This window comes from Aplidium turbinatum, chromosome 9 (assembly GCF_918807975.1).
Source record: "Aplidium turbinatum chromosome 9, kaAplTurb1.1, whole genome shotgun sequence".
NCBI classification, from domain to species: domain Eukaryota; kingdom Metazoa; phylum Chordata; class Ascidiacea; order Aplousobranchia; family Polyclinidae; genus Aplidium; species Aplidium turbinatum.
This window is the reverse complement of record NC_137480.1, coordinates 25,104,535-25,131,181: the sequence shown is the minus strand read 5'-3', so window position 1 is coordinate 25,131,181 and position 26,647 is coordinate 25,104,535. Positions and strand designations below refer to the sequence as shown.

General features: G+C 36.4%; 1 protein-coding gene across 2 annotated transcripts in view; it reads right to left on the bottom strand.

Annotated features, from left to right (window-relative positions):
* The window catches only part of LOC145777474 (proteasome subunit beta type-2-like), a 36,153-nt gene extending 11,450 nt beyond the window's left edge, over positions 1 to 24,703 (bottom strand). The window contains exons 1-3 of one of the 2 annotated variants that reach the window (XM_082588853.1): positions 24,689 to 24,703; positions 14,163 to 14,257; positions 13,563 to 13,756 (exon numbers count right to left, since the gene is read on the bottom strand). In XM_082588853.1, coding sequence (XP_082444979.1) covers positions 13,563 to 13,756; positions 14,163 to 14,253 — 285 coding nt within the window. In that variant the 5' untranslated portion in view covers positions 14,254 to 14,257; positions 24,689 to 24,703. Of the gene's footprint in view, positions 1 to 13,562; positions 13,757 to 14,162; positions 14,258 to 14,992; positions 15,127 to 24,688 lie in introns of those variants that run through there. The other variant, XM_082588852.1, reaches the window with a different exon arrangement.
* Between the last annotated feature and the right edge of the window lie 1,944 nt (positions 24,704 to 26,647).

The following is a 26,647-nucleotide window of genomic DNA, read 5'->3' as shown; positions in this document are numbered from 1 at the left end:
TATTGAATGACTATATTATGCGCAACAATTATTTTCAACAATCATTTTTCGGAGTCAGTACACAATGAATTGGATTCTCCTAATTGTGTTGGATCTGTTGACGCATAAATCATCTTTTTACAATAAGAATTAAGTAAGTTATAACGTTTTCAAATCTCGTGAAAACAACTTCCTATAAAAACAATGCATTTTCAAGCCTCGAAAAAAATCGCTTTAAGTACCTTTATAAATTGCGATTTTTAGAAATGAAGACGATGTCCGATCAAGCTCAAACTTTCAGGAATGTCGTTTTATGACTATTCGCAAGAAAGAAAGTTTGTAGCAATGAAATCGGAGAAAAAGTCTAAATTTCGACCCACCCTATTTGTTATGTATTGATTGTATTGACTTGTTAAACTAGGGATTGGAATTTCCTAATAGTTGAGGATTCGAATATATTCTAAGTCTGCATAGCCTACAGACTGCGACGCAGGATACATGTCAATTTTATGTGAGCAAACATTTTAATTTATTAGTCTAAAAATAAATTTAATTCGCCTTTTATTTTTCGCTAAATTTCAATTCAATTTATTTTTCTTTGTCGGAATGCAAAAGAAACGATTGATGATGATTATGTGCCTGATCTGATACAGACGTTGGCGAACATGGTCTTCCAATCTTATTTGCCATTCGTGTAAAATCGTTCGTTTTGACTGTTGTGTTTGTGGCCCATTGATTCAATCTGTTTAAATAAGTTAATCTTTGTCGACCTTTGCTTCTTTTTCCCATCCCCTATTTTTCCAAATCTCCATGTCTGTGCATATCACCTACAAATTGCATCTGGCGCCTTCTAACTGTTCTTATTATCATATCGTTACTTATTGTCCAGCATTCACATCCGTAGGTTAGAATTGATTCTACGTATGCTTTTAAAAGTTTAATTTTGGTCTTTGTTGTCATGTTGCGATTCCTGAAGACAGTGCTCATTTTACTAAAAGTAGGCTATCCTTTGCTATAGCAATTATCTTTTTAATTTCAGGGTCACTTTTGCCATCGCAAGTTATAGTGTACCCAAGATATTTCAATTTATCAACTTGTTCACTGCAACACCATTGAGTGTAAGGTTGCAATTTGGATAAGTTTTCTTTTTGGATACGGTCATACATTCTGTTTTTGAATTTAACTCTAAACTCGTTGGTGTACTGTTATTGACAGCACAATTTAATAAGTCCTGTAGATCGTTTGCAGATTCTGCTATCAAGACTGTATCATCATTCATCAGCGTATCTCAAGTTTGTTACATTTTGTCCCCCAACCTTTACTCCATTCATATGTTCGATGTCTCTCAAAATCGGGTCTGCTACTATTCGGCTAGTCCGATTGGGCTGATCCGATTCGGCTAGTCCGATTCGGCTATTACCCTTTTCGGCTACAGCCCGATTCGGCTAGTCCGATTTGGCTGATCCGATTCGGCTAGTTCCCTATTGGGCTACAGTCTTTAGCGGTTAGTTCCCTATTCGGCAATTTTTTTGAAAATCCAACGATAATCCTTCTGTAATCCAACATCGTTTCTTTTGCATTCCGACAAAGAAAAACAAATTGAAATGAAATTTAGCGAAAAATGTTTGAACTATTAAATTTAACTGTTTGCTCACATAAAATGGACAACGACGTCTTCTGTTTATTTAGAGAATGTTGTAATATCGCTTCTTTTATAGTTGAAATCATCGAAGCTTTAGATGTGTGGGGTTTAGACCTAACCATTGAGATCTTAAAACTAAAAAACGAATTAAATTTATTTTTGAACTATCAATGTTTGCTCAGATAAAATTGACGTGTATCATGCATCGCCGTCTGCATGCAAACTTAGAATATATTAGAATCCTCAACTATTACAAAATTCTAAATCCAACGACGCCTTCTGTTTATTTGCAGTAGAGAATTTTGTATTTTATTCCACAATAGTTGATCTCGAAGCTTTAGATGAGTGGAGTCAAGACCTAACCACTGAGATCATAAATCATATAATGACACCGGTTACGTCCCCAGTGATATGGTACGTTCCATATTCATAACTTTACCAAAAAAAAAACGGAGCAACAGAATGGTCACTCCACAGAACAATTAGCCTTGTGAATTACGTAACAAACAGCTCACTCCGAATCATGTTGATGAGATTGAGACCAAAACTACAATCGGAAATTTCAACAGCACAGTTTTTATTTGTTTCAGACAAAGGGACCACAAAAGGAATTTTTACATTAAAAATGATGACAGAGAAATGTATGTCCGGGTCTTCTGTTTATTTAGAGGATTTTGTATTTTATTTCGACAATATGGTATCTTTTGCATTCTTGCATTTTATCCAGTGTTTACCTTTGAGTGCTTTCCCAGACGGCAAAATCCGTCATTTTTACATTCATTCAACGTCTGCAGACGTTGAATCAATGTAAAAATGACGAGTTTTGATGTCTGGGTTCGTTCAAAATGCGTGTTTTACATGAAAATAACAGTTTTCATGATTACCAATAGGGGTTAATGAGATGAAGTCTCAGCCAAAACGTGTCAACGAAAAAAAGACAGATTGCCGAATAGCGTTTGCCATAAAAGATGAAGTTAAAACCTAAGTGGCAGTATAGAGTAAACCTGGGTTTCGGCGTTACATGACCTGAAATTCCTTTGGTTAGTTCCTTCGTTAGACTCTCAGTTGATGTTACTTGATCATGGCAGAGGAATCGATTAGTACGCAGCGCAAAGGTGAGGTTTTTCTACATGATGGCTACATGTTTCAACTAGCTCAATATAGTCCAGACGGGCTTAAGAAATACTGGCGTTGTTCCCGACGTGATGAGAAATGCAAGGCTCGCATCCACACTTGTGTGGCAACAAATCAGGTAATAATGTGTGTTATGATGACTATATTTTGATCATTTGAGAAAATGTGCCAAGAAATGTCAAGTACTTGAATTGTAATAATCGCAACCATTGTTCACCTGCATTGACGTTGGACCTGGGAATGCACCACGGACTGGCCTACCCTAATAATTACAACTGCTTTGATAGTGACGTTGTGCTATTACTTATTACTAGGGCCATTTTTTTACCTAAAAAATTGAAAAATATGACTTTATTTTTTGAAATATATGATAATATATGACTTTGTTTTAAAGCATCAAATTTATGCTAATCTCTAATTAATAACTCGTATGTAAGTTTTTACATGTATTTTGAACAATAACACACTCGAACAACTAACAAAACACTTCTGTTTCGCTTGAAAATCATTACAAAAATGCAAATGTCTAATGCAGCGTTTCTCAAAGTGGGCGAAATCGCCCCCCTGGGGGCGATTTCAAGCGCCAGGGGGGCGAAAAAATCAAAGGGGGCGATCGGGGGGCGAATTTATCAAACCACCAATAACAGTCCAACGCGCTAATAACAGTCCAACGCGCGAACCATTCCCTGCAAATAGATGAAGCCATCTTGACTGACAATGTATCGCTGCTGCTTGGATATGTGCGTTATGTTCATAATATGAAAACTCAAGAAGAAATGATTTTTGCGCTCAGTCTTCCTACAGATATTCGGGCATCAAGCGTGAGCAATTCCTGAACTTATTGCAATACATTGTGTAATTCACCGTCAGCATTTGGTTGCCCTTAATCTCAGTCCTGAACTGCATGAATCACTGAATATTGTGATAAAATGTGTCAACAAGATAAAAGCGCATGCTCTTAACGACAGATTATTTCGTTCACTTTGTTGCCAAAATGATGAACAATTTGAACGTATTTTATTGCATACCGCTGTAAGATGGCTTTCAAAACGTGCTTGTTTGAGCCGCCTTTATGCCCTTTTTGTTTTAGTTACCAAATTCCTATCAAGCACTGATGCGACATTAGCTGAAGATATGACACCCTTAAACAATGACATCGCATATTTGGCGGACATTTTCAATGTCATAAACGAAGTAAACAAAAAACTTCAGGTAGAAATGATAACTCTCATCGAGTGCAAAAGCGTGATTAGTATTAGGCCTACATCATTCATTTCAAAGCTATCTCTATTCAAACAAATTTGGGTCAATATGTCTTAACTCAGTTTCCCAATTTGAGCGAGAATGTTAGCCTATTACAGAAGAACAACGGCAAAAATACTGCTCACATTTAGACATGCTTCATAAAGACATAAAACCTCGCTTTGCAGATCTCGTGGACCTCCATGTTCAAACTGGGTGGTAGGCCTACAATCATTTTCTACCAAATCCACAGATAGCCTACTGTAGAAGTGAAACTTCAAGAGCAGTTCATTGATATGCTAACAGATGATAAGTCAAGAGTGAAATTCAGAAATGATCGATACGATTTGTTTTGGTGCCAGGTTGCTGGCAAATATGAGCTGCTCTGGAAAGAAGCTAGAATGTGGATTTTGTCGTTTCCTGCTTTGTATATGGTTGAAAAGGGGTTTTCGGATGTAACATTGATGCTTTCAAAGCAAAGAAATCGCTTGCTAGTTCATAAACGAGATGATCTTCGACTCTATATCTTACGAAGATGTCGCCAAACATCTCAAAACTTTGTAAAAGTCGCCAAGCTCATCCATCCCAGTGAACATTATCCTGTTACTGTCAATATCGTTGATTAAATTCCCAAAACTAAATTTGTCTATCACTCTTGTATCAATGTTTATTTTGCTTGACAGAATTAAGGGGGCGAAATTTTATTTCAATAACGAAAAGGGGGCGATGGACTAAAAAAGTTTGAGAAACACTGGTCTAATGCATCCACTGGCGTCGACTTACGGGGTGGCCAGCCACGCCACCCCATAACCTCTATGGCATGATGGCAGCCACCCCGTTTAGGTTACATTACTTACTGCAAATAAATGTAATTTGAACGGACGTTTAAATCTTTTTTTGATCATTGGTTTTCGCTTCAAGCAAGAGGTGAACCAATACAGTATTGCGAAGAAAATGATTGTTTTTGTCACAAGCATGATACTCGCGTAACATCAAGCAAGCTACGTGAAGATTACGCAACACGTGGCTACGAGTTTTTTCCTTGTTGTTGTTGCGATCGTTTTATTTGTTACTTTTCATAAGTCATTGTTACATTTGTTAGGTTTACAATGGGATTTATTAATCAATAAAATGCGATCTTTCCATTGCCTCCCTCAAAAATCTTTTTTGAAAAATTTTAAACTGCTCATAATATCGCTATAAATTATGACAGCTATAAAATACTTGGAAATAAAATTATCTCGATGATTTATAGCTCCACCTCCTAAATGAATATCTATTTTCAAATTTTATTAAAAAAAAGCAATTTTCGAAACTTTTTGAGTTTTTATTTAAAAAGTGCACCTAGTAAAGTAGCAGTTTTAACGTTCTGCAAATTTACACGTTTACATGATTCTATTCGAGGAAAGCTACACCCCCTGCCAATTTCCAATAATGAAAGCAACCTTTTTCAATTAGTCAAGATTTTGCATTTTGAATTACAGTATTTTCCGATTTCAATTGGAGTGTACTGTCATCTCCTTCTTGCTTTAATTTCTACTTTGTTATCTACTTCATGCAGTAATAATGTAATATTGCGTGTCAATGCGTGACAAATTGTGAGGCGGGAATTTATTGGTCTTACATAGGAGTTGCTTGTTACATCATAGAAAAAATTACGAAAAGTTGTCCTGTAAAAGTTTGAGGAGGGAATTTATTGGTCTGACATAAGTTAGGAGTTGCTTGTTACATCATAGAAAAAATTACAAAAAGTCGTCCAGTAAAAGTTTTCCCCGACATTCCAGTTTTATTCAGCTTAAAGATGCCACCGAAAAAGCGTTCAACTGTCGCAACTGTTTGATCTATTTGCAAGCAATGAAACAAGATCATTAATGCTTCCAAACGTGGTCTGCATTGTGAAAATATACTTATCGTTGCCTTCCACCTGCGAGGCGGAGCGATCGTTTAGTAGTGCACTCAGGCGCATAAAAACCTACTTGTGATCTACCATGACGCAACAGCGATAGAACCACATCCTAATTTTAAATGTTTATCAAGCTGAAGCTTAACGGTTACAACTTGACCAGTTGATTAACAGTTGGATTGACAGAGCTGCCGTTCGCAAAAATACTTTTGCCAAATGTTAAATGTCGGAGCGACAACGTAACAATAAAATTCACGACATACTTCCTGTGGTTTGTTGTAAAGTTGTTTTGTAAATAATCGAGCTACAAATCAGGTGTGAAAAGATAATTGCATCTACGAAACACGCTTAGTAAAAAACAAAAACATGCAGTTTGAAAGTTTTTAGGTTGCCATATTGTGCTATCCGCCACCCCGTGCAAAATTAAAAGTCGGCGCCTATGCCGGTGTCATAAATATGATTTATGATCTCAGTGGTTAGGTCTAAACCCCACTCATCTAAAGCTTCGAGATCAAAATACAAAATTCTCTACTGTAAATAAACAGAAGGCGTCGTTGGATTTAGAATTTTGTAATAGTTGAGGATTCTAATATATTCTAAGTTTGCATGCAGAAGGCTACGCAGGATACATGTCAATTTTATCTAAGCAAACATTAATAGTTCAAAAATAAATTTAATTCGCTTTTTAGTTTTAAGATCTCAATGGTTAGGTCTTAACCCCACTCATCTGAAGCTTCGATAATTTCAACTATAAAAGAAACGATATTGTGAAATATCCTAGTCAGCAAAAGTTCTCTTTTCTACGCGATTTCAACGTTTAGGGTAAAAACAAATGAAATCAACACAGCACCGAAACCCGAATCTCTCAGATTTTAATAAAAATTACATGATTTGAAGCCCTGTAACAAAAAATCATTTTCCCAAAATTTCGTTTTTCTACGTCGAGTACTTTTCGAGATAGAGTGATTTGAAATTTTAGTCATTTTCACCACTTTATGGCGCCATTTTTCACATTTTTACCCATATCTCGGCCAATTTTCATCGTAGACACACGGTTGATAGCTCATTTGAAAGATAATTTTAAGCTCTATCAATCTATCTAAAAATAATGAAACTTTTTTTAATAATGAAAGAGGAATGTTGTGTTCTTGGTTGTAAACTTCCGACGAGCACAGCAGAAATATATATTTTCAAAATCAAAATTTTTTTTATTTTTTTTTAAATTTGATGCTTCTTCTACAGCCATGCAAAATATTGTGTTGTGTTTTGACCATTCTGTGTGTTTTTTAATCAATTCATTTTCCTTGCTTCAACAATTCACCATAGTCTGCTCTGCATGACATTGTAGCCTATTAGGATGCATTGTATAGCCTATCTTGTCTGTACTGTAGCTATCTTGAAAGGACACTAGGCAAAGTGCATGCATGGTATGTGGATTTCAGGTTGTCATATACAATGCAGTGTGCCTTCTAGAATCTTGGTCTACTGAAACAATGTTTGCTTTCTACTACAAAACTATCAGTCAGATGTAAAAATATATTACCTATTGGCTATTGCATAGTTTGCGCTAGTTAAGCCAGCATAAAATCGATAGCCATGATGTTTGGTAGCACATTAAATTCGGTTGTGTTCTTTCCATCGTGCAAACAATGCTTCAAAAGTTAATTTGAACCATTTCTTTACAATAGTTAGCTACAAACACCTACTTGCCCGCCTAGCTTGCAACCCTGCTCAGTGCTCAACCAAAATGTTTTCTTGGACTAGCCTATGCGATAAATGTAGTCATATCAATGACCTAAAACGTATGATCACGGAAATATTTGAAGAAAACCTGCTCGTTGATTCAATCACATACAAAGCATGGGTGTCTGTTGAAATAAATAAATAAAAACAACTGAACTATTGACCGCACACATTTGGAAACCTTAATAGACCCCTAGACAAATTTGTAGAGAGCCTGTTGGAAAAACTATTGATCCTTCAAAGACATGATTTTATAGCTAAGCAACAATCTGCAAGTTTGAATCAAATGAAACAACAAATTGATGGCTCTGTTATAATTTTGGGTGTTTTTGCTGAAAATTACTCTTTTTTTGTGCAAGATGCTGCTCAAAGTTATCATTGGACATGGACAAATATGCAGGCTACTATTCAGTATTCACCCATTGTAATTTACCACAATTTCCCTACTGCTGAAGATCCATCAAACTTCTCTGAAACACATTTGTTTGGCCATAATTTCTGATACTCTTCAACACAATACTGTAACTGTTCACACCTTTCAACGTCATCTATTCAAATATTTGCAATCTTAAGTTTCTTGTAAAAAAGGCAATCTATTTTACCATCACATAGAAAAGGCCGCTGTGATGGAGTAGGAGGTACCATAAAACACTTGGCTGCCAAAGCCAGCCTACAAAGAGTGTCTGATGACCACATTCAAACACCAACGCAATTTTTGTTTGGGCAGAAAAGAGCTTAACAATAAGTGAAATGTTTGTATGTTGAGGATGAAGAAATTAAACGACATGCATCGGATTTTAAAGAAAGGTTTTCCTATGCAAACCCGATTCCAGGTACACAAAAATTACATTTCTTTGAACCACTGACGAAATCTACTGAGAAGCTGATAGTCAAAGAATATTCATCGTCATCCAACTTTTCCACCGTCACAATCAACAACAAACACAGTTCAAAAATTTTACAATGGGAAGAAATTACCTCATATGTTACATGTGTGTATGAGAAGAATTGGTGGCTAGCGTATGTTTAGAAGAAGTTCATGAGTAATGACGAGCTTGAACTAAAGTTTCTGCATCCACATGGTCCTGTATCATCATATTCATTGCCAAGAAAAGATGATGTTCTGATAGTGCCACGCAATTCTCTACTTTCATCAGTGGATCCTCAAACTACTTCAAGCTCTGGAAGGACATATTCCCTCACCGACAACGAGTTGTTGCATGCCGAACAGATGCTAGCTTTAAAACTTCAATTGCAACTTGAACAGTGAACAAACGTGTAATGCAGTGTTCCCACCAAAGTCAGTTATTTATGTAAAATATGTATTTTAAGCAATTTTCTAGGACTACATCTAAAAGTTTTTAAGGTTTTGTGCAACTTAGAACTTTCATTTGAAATCAAACAGCATATCAATTCTGTTGATTAGGAGGTGTGTCTACGTCATTTGGTGGGCATAGCCCTATACAGTACCGGTACTTTCTACTTTGCATGCAAATTAACAGTACGATCACAATAACAAAGATTCAGTGTTCATACTTTTGGCATACTGGTACTCGATTTTTGTGGTTTAAAATGAAAGTTAATGCATTGCTATGAAATAGCTGCTGCTTGGAATTTGTGCCAGAACTTTCTCGATAATGTTGTAATTTTGCATGCAAAGTATAGAGCTATGCCCACCCAATGACGTAAGCACACCTCCTAATCAAATCACCAAAATTGATTTGATGATTGCTTCCAATCAAATAAAGTTGCATAATTTTCATTGGCATGTTTGTAAAGTGTGGATTTTTTGGTATTTTATAAATTACAGTTAGCTTTGAGTGGATTTCCCCTGTAACAGAAATTAATATTATTAAAACCTTGGAGGGAACACTGATGTAATGTATGTATATTGTATAATTTTGACTTGTTCAAATAAAGTGACCAGCTTTTACTGTTTGTATATATATTTTATTAGTAGTCTAGTAGCGAGTTATGTCCACTAAAATTATTTATATTTGCTTATAGTTAACCTCTGAAGGTAACGGTTGACAATGTCATTGCTTAATCATAAATTTTTATCATTATATCTTGGCTACTGGATTTCATCTTTAGAACCTACAAAAAGCTATGTTGTACAATATTGTCTAAAGATTTCCTGACACACGCAATACAAACTGCTACAGTAGCCAACTTCATTCCTCAAGCTGAATTTGTATTTTTCAAAATGTTGCAGCATTGCAAAAATATAGAAATAATTTAAATCATCTGCCTCTGTATAACTCCCGGTCTCTTCTTGCTTAATTATATTAAAGACACACTGTATGAAGACCTCCTCTTCATCGAAGCTGTACTTATTTAAAATTAAGTTATCTCAGCATTTAGCTTGTTACTAATTCCCATGTAAGCTATCCTGCAGATACGTACAAAAAATTTAGTTAGGATCAACAGAAAAAAAAAAATTTTTGACTAAGGAAAATAAAATTATTAAAAAACACACAAAATGGTCAAAACACAATACAATATTTTGCATGATTGTAGAAGAAGAATCATATTTAAAAAAAATTAAAAAAAATTTTGATTTTGAAAATATATATTTTTGCTATGCTCGTCAGAAGTTTACAACCAAGAACACAACATTCCTCTTTCATTATTAAATAAAGTTTCATTATTTTTAGATAGATTGATAGAGCTTAAAATTACCTTTCAAATGAGTTATCAACCATGTCTCTACAATGAAAATTGGCCGCGATATGGGTAAAATGGCGCCATCAAGTGGTGAAAATGACTAAAATTTCAAATTACTCTATCTCGAAAAGTACTCGACGTAGAAAAACAAAATTTTGGGAAAATGATTTTTTCATACATTTTTACTAATGATGTGATTTTCATCACAATCGGTGTCGTCAAGGTTTTAAAATGCAAAATTTTGTGTTGATTTCATTTGTTTTCACCTTTTAGCGACATTAAAACGATGTAGAAACGGCAATTTCTGCTGGTCGGGGTAACTAGGCTACGGTATTTCAACGTTTAGCGACGTTAAAACGATAGGCCACACATTTGGTTGTCTGTTACTACAATGTAAAAATGAACTGTTCGGCTAACTGGGTTCTTGGAACAAATTTTTACTGGTCGAGATAACTAGGCTACGGTACCCGATAACTTCCTTTCAATCCAAGCTGTAGGCCACACATTTGTTGATCCAAACTACCGGTAAACATTTTAACTATTCAAAAGTACTAACTTATAGACATAAACATGATTTTTTTTTGTAACATCTTCTTTTTTTTATTTTCCCTTCATATCTTAAATTTCTGAAGGTGTTGCGACCGTGCCAAATTTCTTTCAACTCAATCACTTACTTCGGTCACAAGCACGTTTTAACGTTCGCGTTTTGTCGCTTCTACCTTTGCTATGTTGACTTGTATTGTTTTTGATATGATGGTCACAAATAAAAACAACTCAACTGAACTGACATGACGAATTTTCATTTAATTGTTCAAACATTTTATTTCTATTTTTTTCTGCACGATTTCAACGTTTAGCGACGTTCAAACGATGTAAAAACGGCAATGATAATTAGGTTACGGCACCCGATAATTTTCAAAAAAAAAATTCAAAAACTCGCCGAATAGGGCACTCGCCGAAAAGGGCTCTTGCCGAATAGGGCTCTTGCCGAATAGGGCACTCGCCGAATCGGACTAGCCGAATTGGACTCGCCGACCTTTTTTTGTGCTATCTTAGCTCTATGATCTTCAAGTAACCTTTTGTTGGTCATGCTTCTCATGATGGGTCATTCCATGCCAAATGAGCAAATGGGTTACACCACATGTCATAGATTTCTTTGAAATTTGGCATACTTGTAGATGTCAAAGAAATATGAAGAATACAAAAAAAAATTTTGAAAAAGTTTAAATATTAGCAAAGTTATGGTCATTAGTAAAATCACCATTTTTGCCTGTTCCGCTTCAGTGATGTTGTCCAATTTCCTATAGTATTTCTAATTTCTTAACCTATGATCAAACAAAATGGCTGAAAATTGCTAGACAGACATTTTAAGATCCAAGGAAACCAAAAATGTAAATTAAAAAGTTGACAGAGAACTTCTTGATATGATTATAAAGGTTTCAACTTGCTACATGCATTTTTCGGAGGCCAAACTTTGAGGGCCTATAAAAAAAATGGGTATAAAAATTAAGAACTGAAATTCACATGTATTGGACTTATACCAATACTCTTTCATGTCAAAATAAAAAAATTGAATTAATTTTGATAACTACTATGATAAAAGCTAGATTTTCTGACTTGCAAATTTTGACCTTTTTTACACTCATTGTTCAAGATTTTTGTCTATGACATCACAATTGACATTATTGCTTGTTGATGACATCACAATGTACATATTGTTTGTCATAATGCAGCTCATGAATGAATTGAATACTGGTAATACACTAAGGTTTAACGTTGTAGGCCATGCACTATAGCAGTTATTATATTATTAGTACTACATTAGTTTTACAATAACACAATTGTTATGGATTCATCACAGCATTATGACATTGGAAAAAAATAAGGTATTGTACCATAAAAATTCACTTTGCTAGAAGCATTGGGTTTTTGGACATTGGTGGACTTGCAGAAACAGATGAACATGTTTATTATGAACCTTGACATTTCTCTGCTTCAAGCAGGTAGACGGGCTTTGAACACTTGAACAGTGGGAAAAGTATCTTTTCTGGTTGCAAGATCTGTGGAGCATGTTAGGAATAATACATTGCTAATAGGACAACCTAAAATTGAAATCACAGTTAAAAGAGTAATTAACTCAATAACTCTACAAGTTACCACTACTATGGTGCATGGCCTACTGCACTAAACCTTAGTGTATTACCAGTATTCAATTCATTAATGAGCTACATAACAATTGTCATGACAAACAATATGTAAATTGTGATGTCATCAACAAGCAATAATGTAAATTGTGATGTCATAGACAAAAATCTTAAACAATGAGTGTAAAAAAGGTCAAAATTTGCAAGTCAGAAAATCTAACTTTTATCATAGTAGTTATCAAAATTAATTCAATTTTTTTATTTGACATGAAAGTGTATTGGTATAAGTATAAAACATGTGAATTTCAGTTCTTAATTTTTATACCCATTTTTTTTATAGGCCCCCAAAGTTTGGCCTCCGAAAAATGCAGGTAGCAAGTTGAAACCTTTATAATCATATCAAGAAGTTCTCTGTCAACTTTTTAGTTTATATTTTTGGATTCCTTGGATCTTAAAATGTCTGTTTAGCAATTTTCAGCCATATTGTATGATCGTAGGATAAGAAATTAGAAATATGACAAGAAATTGGACAATATCACTGAAGTGGAACAGGCAAAAATGGTGATTTTTCCAATGCCCATAACTCCACCAATGTTTGAAATTTTTCAAAAATTTTTTTTGCATTCTTTATATTTCTTCGACATCTACAAGTATGCCAAATTTCAATAAAATCTATGACATGTGGTGTAATTTTTCCAAAAAATTTGCTCATTTGGCATGGAATGACCCTGATGTGATTTTGGAAGGTAGTGAGTTTTTTCATTGTTGATGATGTCCAATTTACGCATTCTAGACCGTACAGCACGACTGGTAAAACGTAGGTGTTGAAAATTTTGCTTTCAGTTTGATTGGGAGTCTATTGGATGTTAAAATCTTTTTGTTCTTTTCAAATCAGGATTATACAGTATAACAATTAGGAAAGTGAACATGTTTACAGTTTCAAAGATCACCAACTACAAGATTACAACTCACTTAGTGCATCTCACTGCAATGTTATGTAATGTACAAGCACTGAAGCACTATGTTAAAAGATTGTCATATTCAAAAAGCAAATCTTCTGTAATTTCAAAGGAATAAAATCTTTTATTTAGATTTTGTCAAAACTTACATTGCTTCGGAGAGCTTCCGCTAATGCTTTCCTTGTGTAGTGTGTCATTCCATTAGTTGACATTTCATATCCATTTCTCATCTTGTACAACTGCATGTTCTTCTGAATATATTCTGAGAATTGTACACTGTCTCCAGGATCCCCACACACTGCCATGACTGTTTGACGACCAAGCGAGATAATTTTGTCTTGATCTGTCACAGACAAACTTGAATTAATCACTTCACTACTTGTTTATCATTTTGTTCTTGCTTCAAATAATAACTCTTCATGTAAGTTATATCGAAATGGCCCGTTTTGGTGAGTCCGATCCCTTAACGGGGGATTTTTTCAATTTTTTTAAATTATTGGGTATCGTAACCTAATTATCATTGCCGTTTTAGGATTAGGGGTTAGAGGTTAGGAACTCACCGAATCGGACTCACCGAATAGTAGCAGACCCAAGTTATATATATCAGCCTTTACCACACCAAAATTATCCCTATGGTTTTATTTGAAAAGATTGGCTAAAACGCAAGGTGTGTTTCTAACCAACATTATGCTGTTTGCTAATTCAACTCAACTTTAAAGATGAAACAATAACACGGCTTTAGCACTTACCCTGTTTAAACATGACAATGCTTCTAGCTGCTGCAGTGTCAGCTGCAACTAAGACAAAATCCCGGCCATGAAATCCAATGGTAAATTCCATTATTCTATATCAATTCACAATAAAAAGGTTAAGTTTGATGCTGCAATAGTAGAAACTGTTCATACAAGGTTAAAGTATATTCTAACAAGTATGACACACCGTACATGCTCGAGTATAGGTCAAAATTTTCGCAAGTGATTTTCACTTCAAAAACTAGATGTCGACCTACATACAGGACAAGATTTTGCCTGCAACTCAACAACCTTTGAAATGAACATATTTTTACTGCAGGAAAATCATTGCCAACATAAAATTATGGATCGTGAAATTGTGTCGGGGATGCTAATTTTGAACATGTTTACTTACTTTGATTCAAACTACACTCTTTGAATTTGGCATCAGCAATTGCTGAGGTAAATATTGAAGTAATCGTACAAAAATGAATTGAGTCAGATAAAAAAGTGACAACACATATTTTGAAAATGTGTTTTTACAGAAACCCAGTCAGCAAATCAATCATTTTTTACACTGATTCAAAGTTTGCAGACGTTTAATCAATGTGAAAAATAGCTGATGTCTGCCAGCAATTGTTCAACTGAGACGATGCCAATTAAGCATGTCCAGCACTCCAGTAGTGCAAAGTGAAACCGTAACCATTGACGTGATTAGTCAATGATTATCATTCAAAACTGCACGCTGTTTTGAAGAAAATATCATTTGATGTCAATGGTTTTGAAACCATTGACACCAAACAAAAACTGAACCAGCAAAATCTGCGATTAAAACTCCTGTGACATACTTGAAATGAGTGAAAATTAAGTCAAAAAATGATAAGAAAAGGCATTTAATAGTCTTGGTCACAAACATAAATATTGTGGCTTTGACATTCTCAACATTTGCTTCATTGACTTTTATGCCAAAAATATCATGTAATTCAAAAACTCAAATCATGTAATCAAGCTAGTCTAACATGAAAGAATTAAAATGGCATTGACTTTCAGCAAAAAGTAGGCTATCAACCTATATTCGAGTATATTATATAAGGGAATAGTTGAAGGTTGAACTTAAATTAATAAGCAAAGTGTTGGTTAAATAAAAAACAGATTTTCCTATGCTTAGGACAGGCTGTTAAACAAGGATCATGGGGTACGATAGTGCACTTATTGATAAAAATAGGCAGTGGCTATTTGACCGGCTCCGGTCTTTTAATCTGAAACACTATTTGACCGGTCATGATGTCACTACATAGGCACTTTTCATTTTCTCTTTCAAAGCAAACGACAAAAAGAGAAGAAAAAAGTGCCTATATAAGTTCTAAATTCAACAATTTTATTCAACCGAATCAGTGGCGTGTACGATAGGGTCATGCGAGGTCAAACGGGACACTTTTTCAGTTAAAATTGTGAATGCCACATAAAACTTATGATAAAATTAAAAAAAAAAACTTTTACCACAGAGCATGAGCACCTTTCAGCAATGAAATAAGACATTTTTCAAAGAAATTAAAAACTTGCAAAAACATAAAAAAAAGTGCTAAACTGGGCCACAACTTCTATACGTTGAAATGGTAAGGAAAGAACTTCATTTTTGTTCTATCATAGACCTGTTGGGTGGCATATATTTTGTTAAAGTGAGGCTCAACAACTTTAGCCATAAAGGCCTTTTTACAACTAAAATTGAACGATATGAATGAGGAAGCATTTTACTAATGTTCAATTTTAAACTGGTAGTCATAAACAGAGTAAAAGGTTCAAAGTCAAACAGCAGGGTCTATAGTTGACAATTGAAATAGGATACTATACAATACGGTGATTCATAAATTGGGGAAAAAATTTAAATTTTGAAATTCAAGTGGGGCACCCTCTCGTATCGTGTCAATATCTAAAAAGATAAACCTGTCAAATTTTTGGGGCAACTGAAAATTTTTTAAGGTTGCTGCCGACTTTAAAAGCTTCATGGAATACACTAATAGCAACATGGGATTACATGATAGGAACATAATGACAAAATTACTCAAAATTAAATAGTTCAGTGTTGACAGATGTTCAGAATGTCTAGTTATTGCATCAATGTAGACTTATTCCTATGTGGATACAGCTGTCTGAAGTTTTAGACTGTCCTGAGAAGAAACTGCTTTTGCTCTTCATCATTGGTGTGCAGCAAATTGTATTCGCTCATCACACTCAAATTTTTATTTGCCACACCACATTCAGTTGTGTCATTCACAACTCTCATGCCAAGTAGAGTTGATTTTGTAGTAGTGTAGGGGTCATTGGGTTCCTAAAGAGGTGGGTCTTGACTCAAAAAGTCAAAATGCAGTCAAGTAATTTTTAAAAAGCGTGTGGTGTTTGCTGTGATGAAGACCTCCATTTTTTCCCATTGACAGCTTCATCAAGTCCACAATGGCACGTTTAGAAGGGTTCTCAAATCCTGGATTTTTCAAAGCCTTTGCCACTTTCAGTTTAATCCTTTTATTTTGGTTTGGTTTTGAATCTTTATCCTCGGACTGACAAAGCCTTGATAGGTTATTCCTGGTACTTGTTCGCATACTTGTAGAGGCATTTGACGCAGGGCCGGTTACCGAGATTGGCAGAGTGAAGTTTTCCGATTGTTGAAGTCTTGTTGCCGAGAAATTATTCCATTCACTAGGTGCCACTGAATGGAGAGCAGTCCTGAAATGCGTTGCTCAAACGCACACCCCGAGAGTCGAACCAGCGCCGTGTGATCTTGAGCCCGGCGCGTAACCACTGAGCTATCGGGGCTTTTTGCTCAAAGAGAAAGGGGACATATCAGTTCTCTTTCTAGGCATGTCTGGAGCTAATCATGCAACCAACAGCTATGTCTAATAGTAATAATAGGCCTGTTTACCTAAAAAATACCATATATGTAAATTAACTACATACATAGAATTAAAAAAGTTATGCAAGTGAGCTAAAACTTGTCAAAAAGCCAATGTGGCCCATTTGACCCCATTTTATTTAAACAGAAAAAATACAAAAAGTAAAAAAGTGAGACAATTAATATTTTCAGCATACTAATTCAGCATTCTGGTGTATATGCTGTTCAGTAAAATTTTGTTCCAGCTTAATTAGTTTTTGAGGTGTACCGGTACCGAAGTTTTTTTGGTAAATTTTCAAATTTTAATATTTTTACATTTTTTGGCCACTTTTTGAATCATGTGAGGTATATTTTCCAAATGTAGATCTGTGTTTGTTTTACATGATGCAAATCTATGAGAAAACAGCTTTAAAATGAGCTATTAACTTCCGATTTTGGAAAAGAATAAGTTTGAAAAAATACGTGAGAAGTAAACAGAGTAACAGAATGGCCCGTTTGCCCCCGCGTTCCATTTGACCCTACTTTTCGAGTTTTTGTTCCAGAGGGAATGAGTTTGATACTACCTGGAAACGTTCTTTCTTTTTTAACTAAATTTTGACCCGAAATGATTCAATCGTTAGGCTGCTGCATTTTTGTGGTCAATTTTTAATTTGAGTAGCCTACAGCCCAATTTTTTATGTCTTTTCAAACATGAGTAAGAAAGTTGGAGTTTTTTGAATTTGCTGAAATTTGAGAATTTCTCTGGGTAATTTTCCGTTCGTCATAAGAGGATGTGACCGTGTTTGCCGAATGACGCATTACATTTTTGCTCTCAACAAGTTAGTTTGGTGGCTGTAAAAAGTTACAATACTTCTTTAAAAAAGATGGTTTCACTTTTAGGCAGTGTTTTTTAGCAGACAATTTAGTTTAAAGGAAAACGCTTCTATGTAGTAGTGAGCTCACATCCTTGGGAATACCAGCCAGACGAATATCACATGCACTACTGATTCAGTTAAAAAAAATGCTAAAAGTTATATCCAATACTTCTTTAAAAAAAAATGTTTTCATCAATGTCAAGTTTACTTTTAGGCAGTGGTTTTTAGCAGGCAATTTAGTTTGAAATAAAATGCTTCCGGGTAGTATCGAACTCATACCCTCCAATGCCAGCCCGAAAAACATTGTACGCGCCGCGGAATCAGTTGAATAAAGCTATTGAATTTAGAACTAATATAGGCACTTTTTTTCTTCTCTTCTCGTCTTTTTCTTTGAAATAGAAAAGAAAAAAAGTGCCTATGTAATGACGTCATGACTGGTCAAACAGTGTTTAAGATTAAAAGATCAGAGCCAGTCAAATAGCCACTGCTATTAAAATATGCATCAAAGAAATGTCAAGTTAAGTTTTCTGCAACTGGACAATTTGATTTTTTTCCTTTACTAAAACTGGTTTTGAATCTTTATCCTTGGACTGACAAAACCTCTGATAAATTCCTGGTATTTTTTGAAAGTTGTAGACTACTGTAGGCATAGGCGCCGACTTTTATTTTTGCACGGGGTGGCGGATAGCACAATATGGCAATCTAAAAACTTTCAAACTGCATGTTTTTGTTTGATTTTTACTAAGCGTGTTTCGTAGAGGCAATTGTCTTTTCACACCTGATTTGTAGCTCGATATTTTACAACGCAACTTTAAAACAAAGCACAGGAGGTATGTCGTGAATTTTATTGTTACGTTGCTGCTCTGACACTTAACATTTGGCAAAAGTATTTTTGCGAACAACAGCTCTGTCAATCCAACTACCAACCAGCAAATCAGTCCCTTTTTACAATGATTCAACGTCTACAGACGTTGAATCAATGTGAAAAAGGACTCATTTGCTAGCTGGGCTGTTAATCAACTGGTCAAGTTGTAACCGTGAAGCTTCAGCTTGATAAACATTTAAAATTAGGAATTGGTTCAATCGCTGTTGCGTCATGGTAGATCGCAAGTAGGTTTTTATGCGCCTGAGTGCACTAAATGATCGCTCCGCCTCGCAGGTGGTGGAAGGCAACAATAAGTATGTTTTCAAAACTTTCTTTTTAAAAGTATAGCTTTCCTCGAATAAAATCATGTAAACGTGTAAATTTGCAGAACGTTAAAACTGCTACTTTACTAAGTGCACTTTTTAAATAAAACTCAAAAAGTTTCGAAAATTGCATTTTTTTAATGAATTTGAAAATAGATATTCATTTAGGGGGTGGAGCTATCAATCATCGAGATAATTTTATTTCCAAGTATTTTATAGCTGCCATAATTTATAGCGATATTATGAGCAGTTTAAACTTTTTCAAAAAAGATTTTTGAGGGAGGCAATGGAAAGATCGTATTTTATTGATTAATAAATTCCATTGTAAACCTAACAAATGTAACAATGACTTATGACAAGTAACAAATAAAACGATCGCAACAACAAGGTAAAAACTCGTAGCCATGTGTTGCTTAATCTTCACGTAGTTTGCTTGATGTTACGCGAGCATCATGCTTGTGACAAAAACAATCATTTTCTTCGCGATACTGTATTGGTTCACCTCTTGCTTGAAGCGAAAACCAATGATCAAAAAAAGATTTAAACGTCCGTTCAAATTACATTTATTTGCAGTATGTAATGTAACCTAAACGGGGTGGCTGCCACCCCGCCACAGCGGTTACGGGGTGGCGTGGCCACCCCATAACCCCGTAAGTCGGCGCCAGTGACTGTAGGTATTTTTGAAAGTTGTAGACTACTGTAGTTAGAGGCTTTTGACACAGGGCAGGTTGCCCAGATTGGCACAGTGAACTTCCCATTATTGAAATGTTGCTGCCAGGGAATTATTCCATCCACTGGGTAGTGGGTGCCTGCAAAGCATCCGCACTAGTGATGCAAGCTGCGCCGCGTACGCGGCCGCTTTTGACTTTTTCGCCACGTGCCTCGCCGCGTGGAAAGTTGAAATGACAAAGCCGCGCCGCGTAAACTTTCAAGAAATTAAACTTTCGTAAACGTAAACTTTCAACTTCTCAAGAAAATCAGTTATGAACCTTCAAATTTAAATTGGAAACACGGATTAGTTTTTTTTTCCTTCGGAAACCCTAAGCTGGAAAGCTATGCAAATTGCAAATGGCTTGCACAGTGGTGCCACTCCTAGTGTTTTTTTTCACTAGATCTAGTGTTTTTTGGTTGCATCTAGTGTTTTAGTGTTTTTATTTGCTATGTAGTGTTTTTTTTAGATTTTTGTGTTTTTTTAGATTGGTTTGCATAAGTTTGGACAGTGTTCAAAGTAGCCCCACCTATTTTTGTTTGGCTGCATCAATGTGTTTGTAGTGCTTTTGGACATGAGTTTTTTGTTTAGTTACACCCAACGATGACCAAATTTGAGATATTTAGCATAAATACTTTAAAAAATACACGTAAATGACTGTGAAAAGTGTTCAAAGTAGACTAAAGTAGGTAGCGTAGCATAGCCTACCATATGGTATCGGAGGCTTACATTTCGTCGGCTTACATTAAATGAGTGTGGAGTTCTTAGACTACACTACCTAAGAGATGATTGTGAGTAATATTGCGTTTTTGACAATATATTTGCAAAGGCCAAATTTGGAAAAAATTTTGTTTGCTCCCCCAAAATGTTTTACTCTCCTATGGCTATGACTTCAGGGGTCTCACTTTCAAGGAAATTCAGTTTTATTTTAAAATTTTAAGGACTTGTAACACTCACTAACGCCATTGGCTGTAATTTTTGTATATTGTGCATGTAAATGATCGTGTAATTATGATACTAGTGTTTTTTTTTCAGTCAAATCTAGTACTTTTCCAGTACAAGAAAGTGGCAACAGTAGGCTTGCAGTTGACAAGGTTTTGGGGCTGGTTTGTCAGGGAAGCTGTACAAACGTTTTTGGTTAATGGCCTAGCTGATAAGCTCAGCTCCCAGGCTATAGGCCTAGCGCAACTACCGCATTAGTTACTATAACAGTTAGTCCAGGGTATAAGTTTAACGGTACTCTTGTGTGTGTAGTTCATATAGCCACTGACATTAAAATTGCATTATTGCTTACAAAGTGTTCAAAAGTCCTGATACTGGATCCAGGAACATTCTATTTGTCTTAGTTTGTATTAGAACTTAGATGCATTGCTGATAAGAGAATATGATCTGGTTAGCCTAGTCAATTAGTGCACAACTGTGTTGGTAGGTTACCGGTTATATATATGCCATGGGTGCTTTTTGCTACAATTGACTTATTAAGAAATAACGCATTAAAATATTTTTTAAAAATTTTGTAATTTGCGGTGTGCGGTGCAGTGTCAAAGTTCTAGATAAATTGCAGTGTGCGGATAGCTGAGTCAGTTGCGGTGCGGTGTGCGGATACAAATTTTGGGTTTGCTGCATCTCTAATCCGCACACACTTTTTCTCTGTTCCAATGGGGTAGCACAGATATATCAATGTAAGATAAACTGGGCTATTAAATTCAGAAAATTTGGTGCTATTTCTCACAAACTTCTACTTTTATTGTGATGCTAGGTTGATTGATGGAAGTGGCTGCGTTTACGGCGCCGTAAATACAGCCGTTCCATGCCTTTTTTCTAGTCTTTACGTCGCTTTTAGTGCGCATGCGCGCTGTTGCTGAAAAAAGCTGGATATATAACTAAATTCAACTGTTTTCACCAAGTGATTCAGTGGCGCATGCGGTCTGCGTCTGATTCTTACTCACAAGGATATGAGTTCGATACTTCCAAGAGGTGTGCTTTGTTTTAAGCTAAATTCTCACCTGAAGTGACTCAATCGTTAGGCTGCGCATTTTTGTGGCCGTTTAGTTTGTTTTTAATTCTGAACATCACAACGAAAAAACAGTATATGACAAACATAGCAGAGATCTAGAGAAAGGTAGAAGAGACAAAACGCGGACGTTATACCGTGCATGATACCAGATAGCCGAGAACGTCTGCGCGGCGTTCGAAAGAATGCGGCTGTGTCTCGGTAACGACACTTAATGGCAAGCCAAAATAAGGGGAACAGCTGACTCGAAGACTAAATGTCACTTCGCTGCTTCCTGTTGTCTGTTGTATCGCATCTGTGATCGCAGTGTAGGCTACTGTGTGTTATCGCAATGGGCGCAAATAAAAACACGATTATTATTATAAAGCAGGACAATCAGTTTAAAATATGGTGTCGTCGTCGTGTGAGCCTCTGGGGCCGAGTGTCTATCCTTTTACCACCCCAGATTCACGATGTTCCCGGACTACACTGGAAGGCTACTAGAGAGCAGCCAGTCTTTGGTTTCGTCATCCATGACACACAGACCTTCCACTCCGTTAGGTGGCTTGAAGATGGAACAGTCATTGATGATGTGGTCTGCGGTCTGTTCCTCGGCACCACATTCACAGAAGGAGGAAGAGGCCATTCCCCATTGGTGCATGGTTGAGCGGAAAAGCCCGGCGTCCTGTCTTGGTAGTGTTAGGCCGATTGGGCATGTGTCGGCGTCGGGGATGAACGAATAGAGTTTGGTGGCGCTTGACTTCCATTCAGAACTCCATTTATGGTCCGCCCAAGCAGCCGCAGAGACGTCTTGTTCTCAAACCTTTAGTTAGGCTACTTTACGATTCAATCGTTAGGCTACGCATTTTTGTGGCCGTTCAATCAATCAATCATTTTATTTTTCGTCATTAACGCGTCCGGGACGAAAAAGATACTAACTACAAAAATCAATATAAACCTACCAGCACGTTAACGAACGGGAAAAGGTGGCAAAACCTTGAAAGGTTTAAAACGTGCCTGAATGAAAAATTATGTAGGCTAGTAGGCTATATCAGTAGTTAGCACGGCCACAAAACCCAAAAAACAAATAGCAAAAAAATAAAACAAAAACAGAAACAGTTTAGTTTGTTTTTAGTTCTGACCATCACAACGAAAAATCAGTTTAAAATACGGCACGGTCGAACACCTTAATAATTTTTTTTATAAATTTAGAAAGAAAAAAAAGGCTAGTGAGTTTTTTTTTCTTTAAAATTCTATAACTTATTCATAAAATTTTTAGGTGTTTACGACCGTGCCATATTTTAAACTGATTTTTCGTTGTGATGGTCAGAACTAAAAACAAACTAAACGGCCATAAAAATGGGTACGGTACCGGTAGCCTAACGATTGAATCGTAACGTAGCCTAACTAAAGGTTTGAGAACAAGACGTCTCTGCGGCTGCTTGGGCGGACCATAAATGGAGTTCTGAATGGAAGTCAAGCGCCGCCAAACTATTCGTTCATCCCCGACGCCGACACACGCCCAATCGGCCTAACACTATACCAGGACAGGACGTCGGGCTTTTCCGCTCAACCATGCACCAATGGGGAATGGCCTCTTCCTCCTTCTGTGAATGTGGTGCCGAGGAACAAACCGCAGACCACATCATCAATGACTGTTCCATCTTCAAGCCACCTAACGGAGAGTTGAACTAAGGTCTGCGTGTCATGGATGACGAAACCAAAGACTGGCTGCTCTCTAGTAGCCTTCCAGTGTAGTCCGGGAACATCGTGAATCTGGGGTGGTAAAAGGATAGACCCTCGGCCCCAGAGGCTCACACGACGACGACACCATATTTTAAACTGATTGTCCTGCTTTATAATAATAATCGTGTTTTCATTTGCGCCCATTGCGATAACACACAGTAGCCTACACTGCGATCACAGATGCGATACAACAGGCAACAGGAAGCAGCAAAGTGACATTTAGTCTTCGAGTCAGCTGTTCCCCTTATTTTGGCTTGCCATTAAGTGTCGTTACCGAGACACAGCCGCGTCCTTTCAAACGCCGCGCAGACGTTCTCACCACTCGGCTATCTGGTATCATGCACGGTATAACGTCCGCGTTTTGTCGCTTCTACCTTTTTCTAGATCTCTGCTATGTTTGTCATATACTGTTTTTTCGTTGTGATGCGCAGCCTAACGATTGAGTCACTTCAGGTGAGAATTTAGCTTAAAACAAAGCACACCTCTTGGAAGTATCGAACTCATATCCTTGGGAGTATGAATCTGACGCAGACCGCATGCGCCACTGAATCACTTGGTGAAAACAGTTGAATTTAGTTATACATCCAGCTTTTTTCAGCAACAACGCACATGCGCACTAAAAGCGACGTAAAGACTAGAAAAAAGGCATGGAACGTCTGTATTTACGGCGCCGTAAACGCAGCCACTTCCTTGATTGATTGATCGAATCTTTATCATCGGACTGGGAAAGCTTCTTGCAGAGCTTAATCCTGGCAGTTTCGCATAGCCTACTTGTAGAGGCTTTGAATCACTGACGCAGGCCCGGTCACCGAGATTGACATGAGTGAAGTTTCCGATTGTTGAAGTCTTGTTGCTGGGGAATAATTCCATTCATTAGATGCCGCTGAATGGAGAGCAGTCCTTAACGTGCATTGCTCAAACACACGCCCTGAGAGTCAAACCAGCGCCACTTGATCTTGAAGCTTCTTCGTTCCAGAAGTGACGCGCCAACCAATTGAGCTATCGTATATGTATCAGCAGATGTGCTGCATCCTTAAACACCCTCCAAACTTGGAGGCAAGCATGCTATCCCAGAAATATACTGTAGTTTTTTTAACCCAGCGCTGCCTGATATAAAAAGGACACATCTTTCCAACAACAGCTTCAAACTTGATTCAGTCTAGATACCTAGTTTCAGGGGTCCAGCAATACACAGTTATTTTCCTTTTTGCTTGCTCATCTTGATCAGCGCGATCACCCATTTGCAAACAAAGCTGCCAGATGCCAAACAAATTTTGCAAATTATTTTTTTAATTTTGTTTCGGGAGAGAGTTTGCTTCTTGTACCAAAGACAGGCAAGACACAACAATACACCAGGGTTGAGCATTATATATTTTTAATTTATACAACAAATAATAAAAATAATATTTTTTATTTGTATCATTTTTTTCTAACCTGAAAGAAAACTTATGCCGATTTAAAATTATTTCTAAAATTTAAATTTGTGGCAGCATTTTTCCATTGTGATTTACCTAGGGATTGACCTTAGTCTCAGAAGAATAATATTATCCTACAATCAATCAAGTTTATTTCGGCATAGCTCCACATTCAAACATAGCTACCCTGTGCCATTTTGCTTAATAAAATAATCTGGCAAGTTAGGTTGTCACATAGTTCATGCAAAAGTTTGGCAACTAGAGGTCTTTTTTTTTTCTCAAATGTAGTGTTTTAAAACAACACCTTCCCATTGATTATCCTCGATAGTGTTGACAATGATAGTGTTGTAGAATCTACATTATTATGATGCTTTTTTATTTGTATTGTTTATAATTATTATAAATTATAGGCTACCATACGCTTACTACTGTCGCGACAGACAGAAAAAAAGTTTTCACTCTCTCTGTGTTGATAACACTGGTCAACACATTTTGGTGCAACAAAGATAAGAGAGTTTTTGGGGGATTTCAAAAATGAAGTCAGTTTTCCAGTATCTTTTTTTTTTTCGCTGCAGCCATTACACGTTAACTCTTTGAGAACCAGAAGTGGCACACATATGTAGGATACCACAGATTGGACCTGCTTAAAATTAAATATTTTCACAAATTTTTGCCTATCGTTGATTCCCATGTTTTGACTATGAGAAATCTAAAAATGACAACCATTTTTCTCACAGATCATGGGTTACCCGTTGTTACGAACAATTGCTCTCCAAATCAAACGTCAGATAAAAACGTTAAAGTCCGCTTAACCTGGCGTCTTACGTCATGAAATATTGCTAAAAAAAGAGCAGAGATTTCATCATTCTTTGTAACACCTTGTAAAACATTGCATCATTCTTTTTAACACTTGTGGAATTGCTTAACAATGCATATATCTACTGTTACGTCACAGACACAAGTTATGTGGTTTGAAATATCCCAAGTCAATTTTGTCATTTTAGAATTGTCGCTGTAAAGGTTGGTCAAATATTAAAACTGTTTTGCTTGTGCTTACCAACTAGATGAAATTTTCGTCTTTTATCCCAGAAATCTGTATTGTGGTGACAAGTTTTCTACTGCGTAGCCTAGTGCATAGCCTACTAGTTGCACTAATTTTTAACAGCCCGTGTTGCTGAGTTTTTCTTGAAATACAATTCGTGAAGAGGCTTTCAGAAGTGTTTCGCTGGTTGTTATCGCATAGGCTACAGACGAAAGGATTCGGGAATTTTATGTTACAACTTTCCCACGGAGATATTATGGTTTTCCGCTGTGACCACCCATTAGGCCTAACCCATGATCCTGACAGTAAAACTCTATATTTAAACGGAAAACATTTTCATCATGCAAAATCAATTTCTGAAATGTTTGAAATGATTTTGGGAAATGTGAAAGGGTTTAAGGGGCAGCACTTATCCCTACTAGTCGTGAAAAGGCATTTTGCCTGTTTCAGGCAACATAGGCTATACATCTTTAAAATTTCTCAATGGGTTTAATCTAACACAAAGGAACTTGAGATTTATTTTTAACAATGACGCCAAGATGACGCCATAAAAGTCATGATGACGTCATCTTAACATTTTAGCTTGCGCATTAATAATGTATTAGAAGGCACATTGCCGCTTCCTATCCGTGTCAAATTGCAAGAGTAAAAAAATAGCACTTCTAACAG